This window comes from Dendropsophus ebraccatus, chromosome 1 (genome assembly GCF_027789765.1).
Source record: "Dendropsophus ebraccatus isolate aDenEbr1 chromosome 1, aDenEbr1.pat, whole genome shotgun sequence".
NCBI lineage: Eukaryota > Metazoa > Chordata > Amphibia > Anura > Hylidae > Dendropsophus > Dendropsophus ebraccatus.
Genome location: NC_091454.1, coordinates 157,791,457 through 157,809,858, shown reverse-complemented (window position 1 = coordinate 157,809,858; position 18,402 = coordinate 157,791,457). Strand labels below are relative to the sequence as shown.

Sequence of the window (18,402 nt, the reverse complement as noted above, 5' to 3'; positions counted from 1 at the left end):
CTATTCTGGTGTTTGAAAAAATTAATATACTGCTGGGGTGAAGATAAAATTGAAAATAAAAAAACATACTTACCCATCACTGGTCCCGTCATAATGCCACTGCAACTCCCATTCTTCTGTTTTTAGTCCCCCAGTGTCCAAAATGAGAGCCTAAAGTAGGACCTGCTGGTTCAAGCAAAAACTGGCCGAGGTGGGATATAGCTGTTTGGTGCTCAGTGACCAGAAAACTGGCAGAGCAATAGCAAGGGTATTAGGACAGGGGAACGCTGGGAAAGGAGCAGGGGAGCTGGGACTAGTAACAACTAATAGCCAGCAGGGAAGTGAGCAACTGACTGCTTTTTATCCAGGATAAGAGACTAGGTCCAGCAGCTGATTGGACCAGCCCTGATCCTAGCACCAAGATCAGCTGAACAGACCTAGCAGTGCAGTAACCCCTGCACTGCCAGAAGTCTGACAGGCAAGGCAGTTGTGGCTGGAAAGTAAGACACAATTCAGACAACATTCAGTGCAAACAGACAAACTCAGCGCCTCCTTGGCTGCCCAGCACGGACCGAGGAGTGCAAAGTCACATTCCTAACATTTACATTGTGTTGCTGCCATATTCACTATTCTTCAACCCCTTTGGTCACCATGATGTACCAGCTTGTCATGGTGCCATTAAGTGTGTATGAAGCAGACTCAGGTGCTAGGCTTGCCCTGTACCTGGGGGCTCTCTGCTGCATTCACAAGATGACAGCCACTACTAATAGTCTGCATGGAGATAACTGTTTAATTACTGCTGTCAAAACTGACAATGAGTCCTACCTAGCTCTACTGAAATGACATCCCACGTTAAAGAATGCATTAAACAGAGAAACAAAAAGACTATTAAATTATAGAATGAATTAATTGAGGTATAATTAAAACAGCATGAAGTAATAAAGTAATTCATATCTGCAAAAAAAATAGGTAGATAACCTGGTCACAACCAGAAAAAAGGGTTAGGTCTTTTGACCTTCCAAGTACAATGGAAAGTGCATAAATGAACAGACTGAGTATCTTTCAGGTACAAATCTTACACCAGAACACCAAATCATGCCTGGGTACACACATCTGGCGATAGAATAGAGAAATCAATAATAGTTAGAGATGAGCGAACCGGGTTCGGGTTCAAGCCCATCCGAACCCGAACGATCGGCATTTGATTAGCGGGGGCTGCTGAAGTTGGATAAAGCTCTAAGGTTGTCTGGAAAACATGGATACAGCCCATGACTATATCCATGTTTTCCACATGGCCTTATCAAATCCCGAAAGTTTGGGTTCGGATGGACTCGAGCATGCTCGAGGTTTTCTTATCTCTAATAATAGATAATGGATAAACGAGCAATTGCAGGGTCTATGAGAAGTAAACCGACGCGCAACCACTTGAGGAGGGTAAGTGCAAGCAAAATTCAAAATTGCAAGGGTATGCCAGATAAGGTGACTTAGAGTGTCTTTACACAGGCAGATTTTCCATTGGATTTATTGAAGCCAAAGCCAGGACTAGACAATAAATAGAGAGCAGGTCATAAAGGAAAGACTGAGATTTTTCCTCTTTTCAAATGCATTCCTGGCTTTGTTTTGCAACCAAAAATGTATATGTGTGAACATACCATAATATACCTGACAAAATTAGCAGATTAGCATTTTCCTTTTATTTCGCCTAACAAACAAATTTGTAATCACCATATATTTTAGGGAAAAAGAAACAGTGTTAGTACAAAGTACAATTGGCCCCAGATCAAGCAATTACATGGCTCAGATCCTAAGAGAATGGATAAAAACACATGGCTTTTAGAAGGCGTAGTTGAAAAAGGGGAAGCCCAAAAACAAAAAATGGCATCGTCCTTGAAGACGACCTGTCAGTACATGAATTGCTTTTGACACAACCATAGCGCCCCCTTCTGTTCCTGAGTTTGGACCCCCAAGCAGGGCAGTTAGGTGAAGCTCCTGGTTTCCAACAGTTCATGTAGTGACCAGCAAGTTTTTTAGATTTGGATCATGATTTATGCCTGCAAGCATGAGGTGTTGGAGGAGGTTACGCCTCCTCCCTGCCTTGTCGCGCCCCTCCCCCAAGCTCCCCTAGCCCGCCCATCGGGCAAGCGGGGCATACGGCAGGCATACGCCAGGGAGAAGGGGCAAATCTGCACCTTCTCCCTGGAGTACACCTTGGGCGGACTGTTCATAAATGTCCCCCTTTTTCTTTATGTGACAACAAGGTATATAAGGTGACCTTGTCATGGAGTATGGACTAAATTAAATCAAAATGTGTCCTAAAACTCAGTTTTTTAATGTTTAGTAGGTATGGCAGTTATGCAATGTAAAATTATTGAAATATTAGATGCATGCGTATGGAATGCTGATGCACCTCTGTGATTGTTTACTTATGTTCTACCATCACAGCAGGTTAATATTTACAAGTTTCTTTTACTTGGTTAAGAGATGCAAAATTTTTATTTTATCGGTGGGGTGCCAGAATTTACATAATGTGTCCTTGATACTCCTTGGTGGAGTATTCATCAGAACATCTTATCAACAAAGCTAAAATATTCAAAACATTTATTCCTACCCAATCCTCAAAATTCTCTGGGGAAATGTATAAACTATACAGGTCCCTGGGCAGGGCACAATATTTACTCCATGAGCTATCTTGCAGCCTTATCATGACAACAGTCAAGAACCCACTAATGGTCTGTAGAGAACAGGTTACTAAAACATGAAAAGAGGTTATCCATGATTAGGAAGTTTTTGCTACTTTCTTCCAAAAGTGGTGCCACACCTGTTGTCAAAGCAACAGAGCTGCGATACTACTAGTGATGAGCGAACATGATTGTAAATGTTCGCATGTTCGTATGAACATGATGCTAATAGTTCGTGATTGCCGATTGCAAACAATTTGTTTGATGATCGGAACGATCATTTGCGAACAAACTCGAACTTGCGAACGTACGCAACTGCGTGATTTACTTTTTGCACCTGATAATCTGTATGCATGTGCGTAACACTAGACTGAAACGTACGCAGTCTGTACGCAACTACGCAATTTGCGTATGCAAATGCGTAATTTACACCTTGCACATGATAATCATTAGGCATATGCATGGACCGAAACAAGCGCTTCTACTCTACATTTGCTATTTGTTTATAAATGTTCGGCGAATACAAACCGATCAAGATATATATATTTTTTTTTTTAATGTTCGGGATCCAAACTGAACATCGGGATGTTTGCTCATCGCTAGGTACCACACATGAATTGAGGACAAGAATGGTGTTGTGTCTTGGAAAAAAAGACAGCCATGTTTTTAAAATCTTGGATAGCCCCTTTAAGAAAAGAAAGATACTTTCTTTTTCTTTTAATGTTTATTAATGTAGCTGCCAAATATTGGCAAAATATTATTCTGTATTATTGCAACATGTGGAACCATGTGAAGCTTTATCTGATTTTACTTTTCAATAAGTGCATGCAAACATAAAGTGTACCTGTCGTTATGTAGCTTTTCCCAATCAGCATGCAGTCAATAACACTGCTGAAAGATCTGCACCCATGTTGGGTATAATCCATGCACAAGCCCTATTGTACGTATTGGATTGTACGTATAGGACGTATCCATAGCTACCCATCTTCTGGCAGCAGGAGAGTTTAGGAAAAGCTGCATAATGACAAGTACCCTTTAAGGACTTCTATAGGGCTTAGAGAATGGAAGCCTCAGTATGAAGGTATGTCTACTGTTAGCAGAGCTATGACATCATCATAGAAGTGTTTTCATATAAATTCCATTGAATAATAGTTCTACTAGTATGGTTTAATACAGACAGTGACAGCCTGCTTAACCAATCACTGGCTGCGGTGCTGTCCTGTCTTGGTCAGTGGGGAACCCAGGGCCACCACAAGAGGACATGGGGGTGGGGGGCATGCAGTAGATAGAATAAGATGTTTTTATGTTTCATACAGGGTAGCACTATATAAAAAAAAGAAGTGCCAGAGTAACTCTTTAATTTAATTCTATTAAGGCAATTAATGGGAGTATTTCAATTTGTAGAAGACCTTTATGGAATCTTTTACAAACTTTTTGTTTTGTGGCACAACATTCAGCGAGCTAATATGTTAGACCGATAATGAATAAGTCACAAAAAAACAACAACCCTGAAACCTTAAATAGCGTCTGCATAGAAATAACTGTGTTCTTTCCTGTGTGCTCTACTTTACAGGCCAGGTCAGCAATGAATGGGTAAAAAAGCTTTCAGATGCATCTCAGGAGCTTATAAATCAGCTTTGGTTTAAGCTATCCATCTGCTGTCTTGTAGTCCTGGCTGTCAGCTCTCAATACACCATTTCAGTGCATTACGATACATATTAGGAAATGCAAACACTAGCTGCTAGATTTATGTTGAAGCTGCTGATGTCCTTGTAATCAGTGATGTGCATTTAATGTATACAGCTTTACTTCTATTTACTTTGTACTGCACTGTAGAGCGGTTCCAATTTGGGGTCATACTATATGCACTAAAAAGACATCTCAAAGTTAGCTTAAGGAGCTTTTAGTCTGGGAAGTATTACGTATTATCAAAATGTATAAAATGAAGATGTTGCTTTACATGTCTAAAACGGACCATAAAGTGTGACTTGGTTAACAGTGCTGTATACTGTATACAGCACCAGTAATAGTCTGTTACTGAACAAAGCCTTTATTGCTTGTTTATGCCCACTAACAAATATAATTACACATACTGTATATAATTAAATATCTATAAAAAGTAACATACAGTGGATGACTGTAATCGCATTCTGTTAGATTTTTTATTTTGTAATTGTTCTTAATTAAGCTAAATATATAACTAGGAACAATATCAAGGAACAATCTTCATGATGAGGCTGATAAAGCATTAACCCCTTATGGGCCAGCCTATTTTGAGCCTATTTAGTGCAGATTTTCTGCTGCATATTTTATTATTGATCCATCTGCAGAACATCCATAGCAATCATAGCACATGTAAATATACCCTTATGACATTCTGAGTTAATATGTTGGGTACCTTATTTGAGACATATTAGACATATCAGAAAGAACCATTGTGTCCATTTATAACACAGGCAGCTCATTGGTACCAACAATATAAAGCTTTATTTCCCTTTTGGTGGTGCTGCCTGGAAAGTGAATATTTGCTGCTTGATTCCTGTCAAGTTTATTGCTGATTACTGGAGATCCTAGTAATGGGACAAACCTCATTTTTAGAAGACCCCTCTAAGCAGCCAACCTCTTTAATGATCCAACTTTTTTCCTTGACTGCTGTAGTAAACCATTTACATTTAGCAATCAGATTGTTTTAGGTTTACATTTCATATTTCCAATGCAAACAACTGAGATCAATAAAGATATATTTTTAGAGATGAGCAAACCAGATTTGTTTTGCTTCTTAAGAATCAAAACTGATCTGCACTGATACCCCGTGTGGCGACCCCACTCTGAACCACTGCGATCCAAGGAGTTTATGAAGCCTGGACCGGGGCTATTAGCAGATGCGGTCCGATCACTGTGGCAGATAATCATACATTTAAATGCAGCTGCCAGCTGCATTTAAATATATGCTGTGCCCCTCTCCCTGGTGTCTAGTGGGGGTCTCACTGACGCTGATCCCGGCTCCTGTGACTTAAAGTATAAGTATAGGGTGAATTATAGTATATAGTATTATGAAGTATTTTTATTAATAAAAAAATCCCCTCCCCTAATAAAAGTTTGAATCACCCGTCCTTTCCCATTTTATAAATAAAATAAATAAATAAACATATTTGGTATCGCCGCAAGCGTAATCGCCCAAACTATTAAATTATCACATTTCTGATCTCGCACGGTAAACGGTGTAAGCGCAAAAATCCGCCAAAGTGCAAAATTGCGCATTTTTTGTCACATTAAATCCAGAAAAATTGTAATAAAAAGTGTTCAAAAAGTCGCATATATGCAATCAAGGTACTGATAGAAAGTACACATCATGGTGTAAAAAATGACACCTCACACAGCCCCATAGACCAAAGGATATAAGCGTTATAGCGATATAAGGCCAGGAATAGAGCCATTTTAAACACTTTTAGGTTTTTTTTTTAAGGTTTTAATTTTTTAAAAGCAGTCAGATGAAATACAAATTCTATAAATTACATATTGTTGTAATCATACTGACTTGAGGAACATATATAACATGTCAGTTTTACTATAAAATGAATGGTGCAAACACAAAAGCCCCCAAAATGAAAACAAATTTCTTTTTTTTCACAGCATACTTTATGGAAAAAATATTTCTGCCATTGTAAAGTACAATTAGTGGCGCAAAAAATAAGGGCTCATGTGGGTCTGTAGGTAAAAAAGTGCAAGCGCTATGGACTTTTAAACACGAGAAGGAAAAAACGAAAACGCAAAAACGAAAATTAGCCCGGTCCTAAAGGGGTCAAGGATCTTATATATTTTGTTTCCAATTTACAGTGAATGTCACAATTCCACAGATCGGATCAAAGTAAGGGTTTGGGATGAAGATGATGACATCAAGTCCAGAGTGAAACAACATTTTAAGAAAGAATCAGATGACTTCCTTGGGCAAACTATTGTAGACGTGAGAACACTGAGTGGGGAAATGGATGTCTGGTACAACTTAGGTGAGTACATTTTATTGGCTTCCATGTGTCTTATATCTGGAAAAACTGTTTCAAAATAAATATATATATAATTGTGGTGCCTTGGATTACAAGCATAATTCGTTCAGGAAACATACTTGTAATCCAAATCTACTCAGAAACCAAAGCAAACCAAAGAAATCATTGAAATGTAGACAATTGGTTCCACACCCCAAAATATTTTTTTCATTCTGAATAACATGTAAAACTAATAAAACAAACATTTAGAAACAGCTGAATATGTCATATTATAAGGTACTGTACAGTACAGCAACCAGCATTTATAGTATAGTAAGTGCATAAGAATAAAAAACAGCAGCAGTTTGTAGATACAGGGTAGAACTGCAGATCCTCATAATGCAACAGCCTAGTATAGAGAAGCAGGGCTGCTGTCAGAAGTCTGTATGGTCACATGACAACAATGGGGTGTGTGTCCAGCATGGACCAATCAGGAAGTGAGAATCACAGAGCTGTGCAGGAGGACAGTGACAGAAACTTTTCTTTACAGACGTGTGAGTGGTTGACTGTGGGTGCAGGCACATTATAGCAGCAATGTGTATAGCTGAGTGTAAGTGCAGGCACGTTATAGCAACAGTGTGAGTGTCTGAGTTTAAGTGCATGCACATTAGAGCAAAAAGGAGAGGATGGGAAAAACAAGGGCTGACAGAGACTGCAGGGAGTATAAGGGAATGAGCAGGACATACTGTACGTGGGAACATACATGCAGCACTCTGCCTGGAGGGAGAGGGGTTACAGCTATGAACAAATTACCTCCACAATCCTGTCCCCTGATGCAAGCCCCAGCCTGAAGTGGATCTGCTATGATTTGGAAGGTAAGGGGGACTTCCTGGGTCAGAGTACAGTGCTGTAGACCCCGCTATGCAGTTCATGCCCTTCCTTCACTCACGCTCCCATCCAGTACAGGGAGCTCTTAAACAAAAGCAATGCTCTTAAACCAACTAACAAGAACTGAGCTATTCTTGCAAAACACTCTCAAATCAAGTTACTCTTAAACAAAGGTACCACTGTGTGTGTTTGTGTGTGTGTGTGTATATATATTATCAAGATATATTCTTCCTTTTGAGATATAGATTAAGCAGGGGACCAGAGAGATGACAAAAGAAGGTGTCCCCCCCCCCTCTATATCAATTAATATAAAAAGAAAGAAAATGATAGGCTACCAAGTTATTATGAACTCAGCTTTTATTCTTGAACAGTTATTTACAAGTGTAGGTGTTCATCACCACAATATGATGGAAAACAACCTGATACTTTGGCAAGGTAACAGGTAGTGTATAAAACAGGATATTTAAAACAGTTCTAAAATGCCCTGCCTATTCTTATAAAGGCCCCAACTGGTTTGGGCGTTGCCTATGGCAGGCGGGGCTAACCCTATTAAATATGTAGGTGTAGAAGTGGGTGTAGGGATGTTGATGTACCCCCATAGTGGGAATGTAGGATAGCCCCGTGATAGGGGGATAGCCCTCTGAAAATGCTGCTGGTGTAGCAATTGTCACGGCCGCGGCGGCGTCCCGTGTTCCGGGCCGCCGCCGCGACCTCCTCCTGCCCCATGCAGCCGCCGGGATCCTTGTGCAGGGACCCGTCGCTGCTGCTAGTTCGGCCCCTGGGGGCGCCTCACTTCTCCTCCGCTCCTGTCTCCGTCTGTGCTGGCCGGCGCGCGCGTCCCTGCCTCCTAGGGCGCGCGCGCGCCGGCTGTCTCAGATTTAAAGGGTCAGTCCGCCCCTAATTGGTGTTGCACTCAACCACTCCCTATAAATTCCTACCCTGCCCCACTACAGGTGTTGGAGCCTCTATATGCTTCCCATAGCGTTTGGCCCAGCTCCCTGTTGTTCCTGATACCTATCCGCTAACTGGTCCCTAGTCCCTGTTCCCGATTCCTATCCGCTACCTGGTCCCTAGTCCTTGTTCCTGGTTCCTGCTCCCCTCTTACACCATTGCTCCTGTGTTCAGCCTGTCACCTGCGATTACGCCTACAGACCTCTGCCAGCACCATCTCCTGCCTACTGCTCCTGCCACGCTTCGCCTGCCGTCACTAGCAACCAAGCCAGGGGTAGCGACCTGGGGGTCGCCTGCCGCAGCAAGTCCATCCCGCCTTGCGGCGGGCTCTGGTGAAAACCAGCGGCCCCTTAGACTCCGCTCCCTGGTGAGGTTAGTGCCATCACTGGTGACGGTCCAGTGGATCCACTACTCCAGGCGTTACAGCAATAGATCACTCTCATGCTGCAGGGATTCCTTCCTGACATGTAAAAAAAATATACAATAATTCTGCAACTTGTCAAAGTAGAGTCTGATTCCATGTCCCATGTGTTTCCCCAAGATAAATGGGTTCCTCTGGTACATTTGGAATGCAGGGTCTGGCTTCAGTTAAAGTGTATGTAGACTCACTTCTGATAACAGCAGTGATTTAGACATCAGCATCCCTACATCTACACCATTTTAGGGCTGGACTGACACACTGTGAAATGATACTAACAAACTGCCATAGAACATATTTACATTTTTAATTGTTCACACACAGTTTTTCTTACTGTCACCGTCCTTTCACCATTTTTTTTATTAAATTCAATAGACTATTCAATGAAAGACATACACACCCAAAGGCAAATTAGCTCACCTGAACTAGACTAATGTAACAACAGCCCTCATTGCACTGACGGGCGGCCAAACAGCGAAATGACGGAAGTCATTTTGAACTTAAAATGACGGACATAATGTTTTCTTTGCACACACAGAGAGGAAAAACGTTGTGGGAACATAGCCTATTTCTGTTCTAAAACCACAATAATCACATTCAAAATTTTAATATAAACAGGGAGGAGCCACTTAACATTGTAAAGAGTAGTTGAGCCACAGCTAGCAGACAGTTATATCTTCTGTACTCATATCCAATAAGTTCTCATGACCAGTTATAGTTATAAAATGAATAAAAAAATAAAATACTACCTTTGGTAAATTCAGGGTGGGCTCACACCAAAATTTCAAGATTTCACTGGTGGTATATGTTAGCAACCTGTAGAAATAAATGCTGACATTTGCTGCAGTCTAAATATTCAGTCGGTTAAATGTAATTGACCTGTCAGGAGTAACTTGTGACTATGTTTGGTCCATTCCTTGGATGTATGCTGTTTTATTCATTTATTTATTCATTTTTGCAGAATTCAGAAGCATAGTTTGCTTTAGAGTCACACAAAATAAAAGTACATGTTAAGATACGTTAAATGGACCAAGTACAGTATAAATACAGTGGGATTATAAAATGATACAAAATGCCACTGCAGTCAAAATAGGCTGGATCATCCTAAATTATAGTATATCCATAACATAAAAATAATATTATCTATTAATCCAAGAACTAGTGTGAATAACATAATTTACCTCAGTAAAAAAGAGCAAAACGAATCCCTTTAATAACCTGAATATAATGATCCGCCAGACCTAGAGGAATGAGTTTATTACTAAAAGACGTTTTTATAACATTCTCTAAAAGGAAAGCTCAATTAATCAGTTTAATCGCTGAAGATCAAATTCTTGTACAATGATAGCCCTAGTAATAAATCAAAAGTCAAATACATTTAAATATATTTCTAAAGCCAAAAAGAAGAAATTACACAAGAAATGAACATACTGTTTGAGTAAAAAATAGCATTTCAATATTAAAGATTTACCCTACCACAACCTCTTAAAAATAAATGTATTTTGTCATAGTATGGATTGGGTTATGCTTATTGCAGGACATATGGGAGAGCTGTATATTAGGCTATTGTGTTCTTGGAATCTTTGAACTATTTTCCCAGACCCTGAATAATAACAATTCTGCCCATGGGGCCAATTTATCACATTCTATTTTTCTGGCATAACAAATTTCAAAAATTTTGCACAAGGCTCATTTGTGCATAAATTGCAACATTTTACTTGATTTATGCTGTTGGAAATTATAACTGAAATATATTTTTTAGATCTGTGAATTGCTTGTAATCTGAGCATGGATTGTCCCATAGAAGTCTATGGGTATGTAAGTAATTTTGTGGACATTAGAGAAGTATCTTCTGTAATGTGTGCAAACTACAGATCCATAATTCCGATGTCACAAGTGGCAGCCAACAAGCAAAATACAGATTACCAATGCACAACTAGTGCATTTTTTGGGGGATTGCAGATGACTATTGCAGACATAATATACGGTTGTGAAAAATTCAGGAACGTGGAAAAATATCCAACAGCAAGAACACAGTGTGAACCTAGTCTTAGAGACTACAGCCAATCCTCTAATAGGAGAACAATGACAGAGCAGGCTGAACATTAATATAAAAAGGAACACAAGTCAAATAAACCTTCTAGAGGGAGAGGCAGGACTAGCCAGTGCACCAATTTGGCCCACCCCTAGTGCACCAAACCACCTTGTAGCCTAGGGATTTAACTGCAAACTGCACAGAAATGGCTCAGAGGAAGAAACTTACCCTCATTCTCAGTGCCCCATGTGTTATAAGGACACATCAGCAGGTTAGATTCATCTGTCAGGGAATAGTCAAGAGGTCACAGAGGGCAACAGGTACAGTTCACTTTTGTTTAACGTATATGAATGTCTTCAAAGCTATAGGAAGCTTATCGTTATGAGTCAGGTAACTTGTCATGCAGTAGAAATCATCCTAAAATTAGTAAATGTCAGCTTCTTTCTTCTCTTGTATCTACGCATGGTGTAGTAAGCCCAAGGCTATGTTCACACAATATAATACACCAGTAAAGAATGGACGCTGATTGCAATGGAATCAGCGTCTGTTCTTTACTGCAGTGGCGGCATTGCGTTGAAGTCAATGCAATGCCACCCGCTGTGTTCATACAGCTTTATGTTAATGCCCGTTCTTTATAATGGGCGTTAAAATAATGTACTTGCCCATTATTTCCAGATGCTGTTCAGTGAACAGTGCCCGTAAATAATAGCTGTTCACACAACGTAATGTGTGGCGGCAGCCGCATATTACATTAAAGTGAATGGCTAAGTGATTTGCGGGCACACTTAACAGGGCCTGCAAATCAATGTTAAAAAAGAACATGTGTGAACATAGCCAAAAGGTGCTGCAATAACGCTCATATATCTTTGCCTCAACAGGGTCACATACTCTCTGTGAACTAACATCTAAAGTTCTGCTTTTTGTTTTCTTTCTTTCTTTTTGTTCTCTTCCATTATCTATATTTTACTAAAACAAATACATCATTTGGAGAAAACAAACTGTCAAAAACTTTTTAATACCAAATTTGATGTGTGAACATAATGGACATACTGTATACTTCTGCTCACCTTAGCTTTCCAGTGGTCTTCCAGATGATTTAACCCTGGGCATATTACATTAGCTTTCATTTATTAGCAGACCATTCTTCTGTAAGAAATACTGTAGCTGCAAACCCAGGTAAAGCTATAAAATATTCAGTTAGCTGAATTAAGTCTCAAGGAAAAAAAAACATATGTAGGTCACAGATGCAGCAGACGGTTCGCAGATAAATTATGTAATAGGGAAATTTGGTTAGGATATTTGTTACCATGCCATTTTTCATATCTCTAAACTGTCTGTGATCTTTGACAGTATAATCTGATGCCTTACAGAGACCTCTCAAAGTAAGGTTAAGATGAAAAGGAAGTAAACAATATACAAAGTAATCATATGGAAAAAAATTATGGTGGTGAAAGATTCCAAATGTAATATATAGGTAACATTACCTTTCTTATCCAAAACCAAGATAACTTCCACAATAGTCATACCACTGCTGGATCTATTAGCGGTCACCACTGGTGTGCACAGAAATCAGTAAGTGGTCCACATCGCTGAAGTACTGCTGCAGCCATTTCTTTCTCTGGATGAATGGTGGTCCAGAATGTTGGGCTCCCCACCAATCATACGGTGATGGCATGCCCTAGTAATATCACATTACATCACAGGTTATAGTTTTTTGTTCTCATAGATAAAATTGGAACTAAGGAAGGAAACAAACATTTTAGCTATGCCGCTCATTATTTATTTTTCTATAAAACTATTTAATACGTATACCAATTTATACATAATTTTGCCATTTTGTTTGCAGTCAATACATTTTTGTATAAGAAAACAAAAAAGTTTTATTTTGTAGTATTTTTTATTTTGTAGTAAGTTTTAGTTTTACTCATTTAATACAAATTGTTGTAATGCATTTGTAGGTGAAGGATGAACTTCATCCTTAGGATTAGGATGCAGGCACATACAGGTGTGCCCACATTCCAATTAACCATAGCAGACATGAATAGCGGCAACACAAAACTAACATGTCATTTTTTTGTGCTGCCGCAAGGAATCCCGACCGAAGTGTATACAGTGTGTATACACTACGGCCAGGATTACATTACAATCAATGCAATGTATTTTTTTCATTTAATAATGGCCACTGTTACCAAGGCCATTATTAAATGAAAAAATACATTGTGTGAACTTAGCCTAAGGCTAAGGGAAACTGACATATCTGACTCTGAGGCAAACTGACATAAGAAACTTACATATCAGTTTTCTGAGGCTGCTATCCACAGAAAACCCTGTCAGTTCCAACAATGGAGCGTGCGGCTCCGGCCGCATGCTCCATTAAGTGCAGTGGGGAATTCTGATGCGGGTGCACACGGATGTGCCCGCATGAGAACTCACTGATGCTAAAGATCATCCTGCCGGTACTGCAGTACTTACACTGTGAGAACAAGGCCTAAAGATATATTTTTACATGCAGTGAATACGATACAGTACGTAATTCAATACTAAAATTAGAGCGTTATAAATACATTTTATACAATTTCCATCATGTATTTAATAGTTACATTTAGCATGGACATCGAATAATCTGCAATTAATGACTAAATAAAGCTTACAAGTTACATCTTTTAGTTTAAAGGACAAGTGCCATGAAAAACATTTTCCCAGTAATTGAAGCACATTACAAAGTTATATAACTCTGTAATATGCTTCAATCACCTATCTGCCTCCCTTTCCTGTCTTTTCCCCCCTCCACCCCCCACCAGGAAGTGTCCTAACTCACACAGACCTAATGACTGTCGGCACCGTCACCAAGCTCTTCTCTCAGCTCCTTCTCCTGTTACACTAGCCCCCCCCTCCCCTGCCTTGTCAGGTGACTCAGCTTGCTCAGCTCCTATTGGCTGAACAACTGCAAGCCATCACTTGTCACATGTCACTTGCTTATCTTCCCTCCGACTGACTCCCAGCACATAGGCAGCTCTCCCCTCCCCGCATACTCTCTCCTGCTGCCGTGGACTCAGTGAGTGAATGAGTCATGTCACTAGAGAAGATAAGCAAGTGACAATCGGAGCTGAGCAAGCTGAGTCACCTGACAAGGAGGGGGAGGCTGGTGTAACGTGTAACAGGACCTAGACCAGCCCTCCTGCTGATGACTCATCCTCACAAGAAGGAGCTGCCTGGTGACTGTGACGACAGTAATTAGGTCTGTGTGATTTAGGACACTTCCTGGTGGGGGGTGGAGGCGGGAGGGGGGAAAAGACAGGGAAGGGAGGCAGATAGGTGATTGAAGCACATTACAGAGTTATATAAGTTTGTAACGTGCTTCAATTACTGAGAAAAAGTTTTTCATGGCACTTGTCCTTTAAGTATTATTTTCTCTGTTCTCTGCATTTTTTTCAGGAAATCAGTGAAAGGCTATGTTCACACACCATTTTTTCAGCTCCATTTAAAATGACATTCGTCATTTTGGGTCTAAAATGATGGACGTCATTTAGCAGTCTGACAGCTGTTGGTACAGTATTCCAGTTTGAAGTTACTAATTGGCCTTTGGGTGTGGTTTTCATTGAAAAGTCTGTTGTATTAAACAGTAAAGACGAACAAAGGACGGTGAAAAAAGAAAAAATTGTGTGAACAACTAATAAAAAAAACATCAGCTGTTTGCAATAGACGTCCGGAAATAATGATCATGTTCATTATTTTGATGTAGACAAGGTCCGTTATTTAATACATTGTGTGCATTGGACATCCGTCATCCCATTGACTTCAATGCATTGCACTGAAGTCAATAAAATTGTGGCAATAACGGATGTATTTTTAAATAGAAAAAGCAGACACCTTTTCTCTCTTTTTTTTTACATTGTGTGAACAGAGCAAAATACATATTGAAAACAACTGGAAAATGAAATGGGATATACTTCTACTCCTTTCTGTTCCTTAATTATTTCACTGTGTTTTGGTTGATATATGTGGTGGTGTGCACTAGTGTGTGATGGTAATAAATTAAACAAAATGTAATGTCATATAAATATTACAGATTTCAGGAAAAACTTGCACTTTGAGATTCTTACTGAATAAATGAAGAGTTTAAAAATAGTCAAAACCTGGAGTGGAACCGACAGAGAAAAACTGTAATGGAAACACTTGCACCTTTTGGCTATGCTCCCACTAGGTCTTTTTCTGCCCATTTGAGATTGAATATTGGACATTATTGTACGAATAACAGATGCTACTGTGTAATAACAGATGTAGGCCTTAGAGTGGTGACCGCCCTAAAAGGTGGCTGTAAAATGGACAAAAAAAGATATAGTGGGAACATAGCCTATTTGTGTTTCTGACCCACTCCTGGTTTTGGTTAAAAATACAGACCAAAATTCTGACAAAACACCATGTGTAAAAATAGTCCTACATATCTTTAAACAGTCCTGCTTATACTGTAGATCACAATACAAGTAAATTCCATGTAGTGAGCTATCATGGCTTGTTCAGAAGGACAGGCCATGTTCTCTAACCACTGTACCATACTCGCCTTCACAGAAAGCAAAGTTAGGCTATGAATAAAGGTGTCAAAAGCAGTTTGAAGCTCTCCCCACTATCTTCATGATTTTCCTATAGAGAGAGTGAGATGAGGCACCAAAACAGGACAACAAAGGGTTGGGTTACAGCTACATGACCAGGTTCTCTCCTCTGATGTCACCACGGACCTCTCTGACCTCTGAATAGCACTCTGAAATCCCCCCCCCCCCCGAGTAATCTGCTTTCTGCTATGGACTGATCTCGCTCCTCCCCCCTCCCCTCTCCATAGCTCAGACAGGATCCGACTGATAAAAAAAAACTGTCGAGATTTCCTGATTCTGAGCAGTGGATGACAGAAAGGAGAGGATAGGGGACCTGGGAAAAGGCTTTTTAAATGCAGATAATGGCATATTTGCCTAATAAATCCAATTACAAAGTTTCTTACAATCGCCTGGGCTATTGATTTCTGCTCAAAAAAATTTAACAACAGTGACTCTTTAAAGTAAAAAAAAGAGAAAAGCATAAGAAGTAAAGAATTACAGCTGAGCAACGCAATCTTAGAAGCTGCAATGAAAAATAGTGACTGATTAACCTTTGTGAATACAACTAATAGAGATGAGCAAACCTTGAGCATGCTTGAGTCCAACCGAACCCGAACTTTTGGCATTTGATTAGCGGTGGCTGCTGAAGTTGGATAAAGCCCTAAAACTATGTGGAAAACATGGATATAGTCATTGGCTGTATTCATGTTTTCCAGACAACGTTAGAGCTTTATAGAAGTTCAGCAGCCACTGCTAATCAAATGCCGATCGTTCGGGTTCGGATGGACACAAACCCGAACCCGGTTCGCTCATCTCTAACAACTAACCTTTTTAGTACTGATGCATTGTTAAGTCAGCCAAAACAGCATCTTTGCAGTCAGACATCAGCAGATGGAATTCAAAATCAAATAGTCTACATTTTCCAAGCCAAGTTATGGAAAAAGTTCAATTTTAATAGCAAGTACTTGGCCCACACCAGATTGTGGAACAGATCATTAACTAAACTCCCAATGTGGAACGTTCAAAACAAAGTTGAAAAAAAAAAAAACACCATTAGACATTTAAGAGTCAGGGTAAATCCTCACTATAGAGAACCATGTGAAATCAATGAACTTGCTCTTTATTTATATCCATAAGTATAAAAATACGTCTGTATGTTCGGCTTAAAAGCATTGTGTGAACATAGTGTCAAGGTTATTAAACACGGAAACGAGAGCTGAGTTGCTGATAAGAACAGGGATCTTTAGTCGAGTATGTATATGTTAAAAGATGTTCATCTATATATTGATGAGATAACACGTTATGATGGGAAGATCATGGGAAAAATGGAAATGATTTAAAAAAAAAAGATCAAGGCATGTATAAATATGCCTACCAAAAGCTGTGGTGTTGCTAGGCTTTTGGAAGAATGCATGCTGGGGGGTGCAGTGCAAGATGGTAAGGGCTGGTGTAAAATACCAACAGTATTAGCATCCCATATGTCATCTAGTAGAGAAGGCATGTAAACTGCCTGCCTCATTACAGACACTGACCATGCCAGGAGAATGTAAGGGAAAGAGTTTAGAGTAACATGATGGTATTGTGCTTTGCTATGGCCATGAGGGGGTTAAATGCTGTACTGTATGGGGAGATTGTTACATTTTATATGTGGTGTTACTTTACATGGTGTTTTGTAGTAGTGAATTCGCTATGCTATATGTTGGATGCAGATTTTTGGTGAAGTGGGGGACAATATATTGAATAAAAGATGTAGTCTGATGCCAGGGTAATGCTCTTATTTTATTTTTTTGTCTGACAAGGCACAAAACTGCCAGTACTGATAGGACAGATAAGATGACTTAGGCCATGTTCACACAGTGTGAAACACCGGCCAATGTTACTGAAGATCATCCTGGCCAGTACTGCAGTACAGGCTGGATGCTCTTCATTTCTGGTGAATTTGGATACAGGCACCCCCACTCCAATTTACCACTGCACACAATGGAGCCATACACTCCATTGTGTGAACTGACATGTTCTGTGTGGCCATGTCAATTTTTTGTGCAGCCGCATGGAATCCCAGCCAAAGAGTATACTATGTGTATACGCTTCGACCGGGATTCCATTAATTCCTATACAACGTATGTTTTGTATCAATCACGGCCGTTGTTGCAAATTGTAACAACAGTCGTGATTTATGAAAAACATACGTTGTGTTGACATAGCCTTACTTAGTGAGCACTATTGCTACAGTATGTGGGCCATTCTGTGGGGGATTAATATGGGATGCTATTGCTAAGTAAAGGCACTAGAGGGTACTTTTATTGTATCGTCACTTACATATGGGACACGATTATAGGGGCATGAATAGTGCATTTTAAGACATGGGAAGCTCTATTTTTGTAGAAAGGACACTAATGGGGCATTTTCATTAAAACGCATCAATGACTGCTTTCTTTTACTTAATAGAAGGATACTAAAGATACTATTAGAGGTAGAAAGGTAGTATTTTCCATATAAAGAAGCATTTCAAAGGCATGTTTAATGCTGGAGTGATGGGAACACTACAATTACAATTTGGGGCAAAAAGAGGGTCACTGTTAAAGGGGAACTGACAGGACCGATATGCATATATCCGTGCTGCCAGTTTCCCAGTGCCAATCACAGGAGCATTGTATACTTATCTTCAGCGCTGCTCTGTGATCCGGTGTCTTAGGTAAAAATTATCTTTACTTCGGGCTGTAGTCGGCTCATGTTTAAATCACACTCAGCCAAAGATGAGTTGGCTGTCAATCCTTTAGGAGGTGGCAGGGGTGGGCTAGAGTCTTTGGTAAAGATACATTGGAGACCAAGGAGGGGGTAGGTACAGACAATGTCACAAACCCGCCTCTGTGACACTGTC

The 18,402-nt window shown here is 39.9% G+C and overlaps 1 protein-coding gene across 1 annotated transcript in view; it reads left to right on the top strand.

The window, feature by feature from the left end:
* The window catches only part of UNC13C (unc-13 homolog C), a 393,542-nt gene that overhangs the window by 172,708 nt on the left and 202,432 nt on the right, over positions 1-18,402 (top strand). The window contains exon 10 of the mRNA XM_069982623.1: positions 6,495-6,664. Coding sequence (XP_069838724.1) covers positions 6,495-6,664 — 170 coding nt within the window. The remainder of the gene's footprint in view (positions 1-6,494; positions 6,665-18,402) is intronic.